General features: G+C 36.8%; 1 protein-coding gene across 1 annotated transcript in view; it reads right to left on the bottom strand.

Moving 5' to 3' along the window:
- Positions 1 to 974: 974 nt before the first annotated feature.
- SUCLG2 (succinate-CoA ligase GDP-forming subunit beta) overlaps positions 975 to 6,000 on the bottom strand; it is a 131,741-nt gene continuing 126,715 nt past the window's right edge. Inside the window, exon 11 of the mRNA XM_040589831.1 lies at positions 975 to 2,926. Coding sequence (XP_040445765.1) covers positions 2,811 to 2,926 — 116 coding nt within the window. The 3' untranslated portion in view covers positions 975 to 2,810. The remainder of the gene's footprint in view (positions 2,927 to 6,000) is intronic.

The raw sequence follows: 6,000 nt of genomic DNA, 5'->3' as shown, positions 1-6,000 counted from the left end.
TGTTATACTTTCACTATGAGAATTTATCTTGTTAAAGATGTAACACAATGCCAGCAGTAACAGCTTCCTCCTGTTTTGCCTTCTAAGCGCCCAGTCCTACAGAGCTTTATTAATACAGGCTGAAATTCCAAGATTTAAAGGCTAACTAAATCCTATTTAAAACTTTCACCAAGAGGATTTGCTGGAACTTACCCACTGCTTACACCGCTGTTCGCTTCCCGTGGGAGGGGCAGCTCTCATGTACGTGCCCGCTGGGTTTAAGCTATAAAAGGCCGGCTGGAGCGGAGCTTGCATCCAGCCCTGCTGAGCAGGGGCAGCCACCAGGCAGCCAGCTGCTGAGGACAGCAAACCGCACTCTTGCCAGGTTGCGTCTCTGCATGATTGGGCAAAGACAAAAGCATCCCTTCTAGGCACTGCATTTACTTGCAATTTATAACAGCTAAAAATCACAGGAAATGGAACTAAAACGCCTTTCCAAGGGAGACCAAACCCAACCTTACATGTTTCCATACACAGAGAAATGACCCATGCAAATAAAAACAAACCAGTCTGCAACGCCACACCAAGCAAGCAGAGCACCAGCAGAGCGCCTCTGGTTACAGACAGCGAACACTGCCTCAGTGCAAGTGAAACACCAAACGTCCAAAAACAGAAACCCAGAGCTTATGAAATTTTCCATATGACAGCTGAAAATTAAAAATTATACTGTCCTATTCTGTATATGGCTTAAGAGGAATAAAACGTGTATGTACTGTCATTAGTCTACATAAAAGAAAAGATATATATAAAGATAAAAAGATCTACTTTTTCAGATAAAAAGCACATATCTAAGAGCATACCAACATTTCCCAATTGAAACTAAATTTCTATGCATTTGATTTCACCCACCTGTAACAAAATGCTGAACGGAAGAACACAGAATACAATAGACAAATTAAACAATCTTCTGTTTTACAGAAAGGATAGTCATTAAATGGGTTTATTTTTACGTTTATTTGATGAAACTGTGTACAGAGCATTAATCTTTGCAGAATAATCATGTACACACGACGAATGATTTTGAGACCAGAAGTTAGATAGACAGTGTGCGACAACATTGCATAAAGAGTTCTTCCACAGAATTCTTCTATTTCCAGTATTATAGAGTGTGACTTACTTTATTTATTGTGATAAGGTAAACACTTCTTCCTCCAAAGCAGCGTGCTTCTATGCACCTTCACAGGAACTGCTAACGGCACCCTTCTCCTTCATTCAGTCAATAAGTACATACCTAGCGGCATATTTATTGTTGTTCTAATGGTCATACATTTTTTCCTTGAGCAATATGCAGAGAAAGGAATGGAGAAGAAAAAACCTACAGTAACTGATGATAGCAACCTATCCATACTATTTGTGTCAAGAGGCAGAGATTAGTGCAGATAATTTATTTCGAATGTAACAGTTTTAATGGAAATGTCAAGAAAAATTTATTTACATTTTTCTAAGTAGAACACGGTATTGATTAGAGCCGCTCAAAAAAATCACAATTAAGAATTTATTAGACAAATTTTTACCTCTCTGCCCATTTACAAGATCAGGTCATAATATCCACTCATTTGTTCACTGTTCAAATTTATTGATGATTTTCAGCATGCAATTCCTGGGCTGAGCGAGATTTGTACCGAGTTCTTTAGTTACACAAGCCATTTGGTATTGTCTTCTGTTCCCTGAACGAATGACCTGTGTAAATAACAGCTTGAATTTTGACTGTTACAAAAGAATATATAATCAAAATAAATCTTGTTCAATATTTGAGTACTGAAACTTACTTTTTCTTTCTTGTACATGTTTTTACTGATGCCTGAGAAATCAAATACTTTAAAAATGGAAAAGTTCATTTGTGTTCTATTCCCAATAAATCAGAAATGTTTTTTGGAAGTTAAATCAATTGAAGAATACTCCATGCTCCTTACAGAAAACTGCTTCAGGTTCACATTTTATTTTTAAACCTCACAGCAGTGACATACATATGAAAGAGGTTATTTTAAAAAGTTAGCAGCCATTTTCTTAGACACATCCTCCTCGAGCTCTCTCTACGGCACTGTTACACCTAGAAATACTGCACCTCATTTCCAAACCCAGAAAATAAAAAGAATCACATTTCACCAGCTTACAGGCACAGTGTAAGAATGGAAGGTCCTTTCACTACCAACTATTCAATCCCTTTCCTATTGTGAGGTATACTTTGGCACCTAAAAAAAAAAAAATAATCTTAAGGCAAAATGTGTGATTTCTAAAAAAGAAAACAAAAATTATTCGTTTGAATAAAAATAGATATTGTAAGCACAATTTTTTACATTTGTGTAGAAGTCCATAAAAAATATAAACTCATTATTAGTTTGCTGAGTCTTTACGATATATAAAAAAAGAACCAAACTACTGTGAAATAGGTGAACTACGTGTGTTTGATTAAAGAACAGTCCTGCTGAAATAACTCAATTATTAATTGTTGTATCTTATCATGAGCTTATCAGTTACAATTCTAGAAGAAAAGCAGAAAAAGAGCTTTATGAAGAGAAATATTACTTATTACAATTCTGAGTAACAAAATTACCAAAATTAGATGAAAACATACAAACTTTTCAAGAAAGTAACTGCAAAATTTCTGAAGCCTAATTTGCAAGCCTGTGACCTGAGTTTGTCACGTATGGCAAATTAAGTCGACCAACACTGATGATTGCTGAGAAAAACTCTACTAATCCTCTCCGAAATAAAAAAAAGGAACAACATCTTGTGAAACACATGTGCTTTCCATGAGAATAATGTTCACATTATTTTTTTGCCACACTAGCCACTGCCTTCTTTGCTGCATCCTCAAGGTTATTTGCAGACGTGATGGGGAGTCCACTTTCATTCAGAATACGCTGGGCTTCATGAACATTTGTTCCTAAAAAAAATCACTGACTATAATTAGTAATTAATATTAATGAATAAATGAGCATCTCCTATTAAATCCCTATAAAAGTAGTTATGCTTCAAACTACACATCATTTCAGTTTAACACAGATTCAATAGTAGTTTAGACAGCTGAGAAGAAGGAACTCAATCACAACAACAATTTTGACTGACAATGCAATCTGATAATAGCACCTGCATCCACAACAGGGGCTTTGTGAAGATTAGAGGGTTAATTCAACATCCACCAGAGTCCGCGGGGACATCCAACAAGAGCAGCGGATAGCGGACCATGTATCAGGCCTTCAAGACACTCAGAAGCTTTAAATCATTTATTAGCAACAATCAGCTACAGCTAATCAGCAGTCAGTGTATCAACAATAACTGCAATTTACCCATGTTAACTGAAAGCTGCAAAATGGGCTATGAAAGACAAAGATTTGGGTAATCCTGAAAATCCTACTGGTTTTGAGCTGCTCTTGAACACGCTTATTTTGCATTTCTGCTAAAAAGGGGGAGCACAGTGATCTGTGAAGCATTCAGCACAACACCGTTCCCTCCTCTGCTGCTGCACTAAATTCTCCCACACCAAAGGAGGCTCTACAGCTATACAGTACAAGTGCTCCACTTCGTATGTAAAAAGCTCAAATTCAGTCAATAGACTACATGCACAGTAAAAGAAAAAAAATCCAAAATTAAAGAAGATATTTCAGGAAAGTACATTTTCCCTGCTGTTCACACTCATATAGAAGACAAGTGAATCACCTTCCCATTTACTCCAGCTCATTCTTTTCAGAAAACAAAGACAAACAGAAAATGTGAATTCTCCAGAGCTTTCTCCACCAAAGCCAAGTGACAGTTTTGATCGCTGATATGCTTTGTAGCAGAGAAGAGCCTGGGGACAGGTATCCTACCGAGGAAGTGGACTCCACACTTCGGGACCATGCACTAGTCACAAGCACAAGATCCTGAGCTGATCTTTTTTGGGATCAACTCTACCCCCTCTCCTCCAGATCGAGTTCCTTGTTCATTTGCTATGCCAAAATGCTTAATTACTTTGTAATTCGTAGACTCAGCAAAATGAATTTTAATTATATTTGGAGCTATACACTAATTATACCCTTAATTATTAACCAAGCAAGGAGCACGCTCTTTACTGTGACACTTCCAGAATGCTCATTTAAAAGGGTGATTTTGGGTTTTTGGCTGACTTTATATAAAATGTCTGAAACTGTACAGCAGAAGTAGAGAAATTCAAAAGTCTGTTTCATCAGTGCACTCAAGTTGGGAATCCCACTCCTGGCACTGAAAAAAGACCAAAGACATCGCTGTCGCAGCAGGCCCCAGCACTCTGTGATAGGAGAGGCAGGTGTCTGGAAGAGGAATGTGGGACCCCATCTGCTAGCTGTTTAAAAGCACTGGCAGAAGAGGTCATGCTTCCCATCAATATGCAGAGGACACACTGTGGGACTCGTGTAGGAAGGTCAAAGACATTTGAAATCTCTGACAGAAGGGTGATTTGGTTGCATAGTAACATCTAAAACTGTACAGGACTTTTCCTACAGGAAAAAAGAATATTATGGGCAGAAAAGAGCACAATTTTCTTTGTTTGTTTTAAACCATCCCATATAACGTAATGTGGAAGCTGCTAATTGCCTGTACAGAACTGTGCAGGGAAGTCAGAAGGCGTTACAAAGGTACTTGTCTCTGTTAAGTTCCTCACATTTCTACAGCGATTCCCATCAAGTCTCGAAGGTTTTATCTATTATTTAGATACAAGTGTGATAAACATTTAAAACAGTCAAGATTGTACTGATCTCTCAAACAGGATTCTACAAGACAAAATGTGGTGAAAATTAAAAAAATGGAAAGAGAAAAATTTCCCTGGAAATTTTCCCACACGGAAAAATATTGTGCTGTTTGTGATAACCACATATTTAAAACTAACTTTTGCTCTTCACTAAGTGGCCAATATTAATTTACTAACAGGTCAGAGTGGGAACAATACATTGGATCTGTTCTGCGCTGCATTGATTGCTCTACACACCACTTGTCTAACATGCATTACAAAATCAATAGAAAACACAGTTCACTAAGAAAGGAGGGATGAGATTATGCAGGCAAATAAAAATATGAAACATGAAAAATATCTCACTGCAGTCAAAAGAATAAGGTTACACTTTTTAAAATAAAATATTGTTTTATAGGCAGCCCATACAACTAAACATATTTTTCAGCAAGCATTTCCCTTGTTATAATTTTCTTTTTTTTTTTAATTATAGATTTTTATCCTATTGTGGAAAATACAGAAATTACAGTGAGATCCTGATGAAAGCAAGGGTAAGAGTTTTAAAATTAAATGCTCCGAAAACACTGGAAATATTTAAGAATCTACAACAGGTAACATCTTATTGCAGTAGATATTAAAATAAACAAATAAATAATTCCACTATTCTAACATTAACCTCCTGCCACTGGATGGTGTCAGAGAACTGTAAACAGAATCCCACACACAGGCTATCACAATAACCTGCCCTTCACCTAGAGCCAGCTGAGACACGGTGAAAATACACAGGACTGAAGGACACGGGGCTGTCATTGTCGCTGGGGTTTTCTTTGTTTGTTTGTTTGGGTATTTTTAAACTGAACTCTATTAAGGGAATGGCTTTCTAATGACAAAAAGAAGTTTTTTTCCTTTTTGATGCGTATTACTGTCAATGACACTTCATGGAAAAACAGAAAAGATGTAATTTTATCAGCATATACCTTCAGACTTTTTAATATAAATATCCACCTTCTGGAACCTGGGTTCTGAAACCACCTCTGTCTGTGTACATGCAATCTCTCACATTTACACTTCTGTTGCCTTGAAATCTCTGCTACCACTAGCAAAGTGAATCTATTCAACTCATTACCTAAAAATCCTAGTGATAAATATTCTATCTAAGCACATTTCTATAAACTGTGAGATTATATTAGCATGCATCGTTACAAATTAGTCAAGAGGACTGCATAGGTTGAATGAAAACAAACAAATAAAACACCCTCAATCATACTCCAAAAGGA

Source organism: Falco naumanni, chromosome 4, assembly GCF_017639655.2.
Source record: "Falco naumanni isolate bFalNau1 chromosome 4, bFalNau1.pat, whole genome shotgun sequence".
Lineage (NCBI taxonomy): Eukaryota > Metazoa > Chordata > Aves > Falconiformes > Falconidae > Falco > Falco naumanni.
Note: the sequence above shows the minus strand (reverse complement) of the source record. Positions and strands in the feature narration are given on the sequence as shown.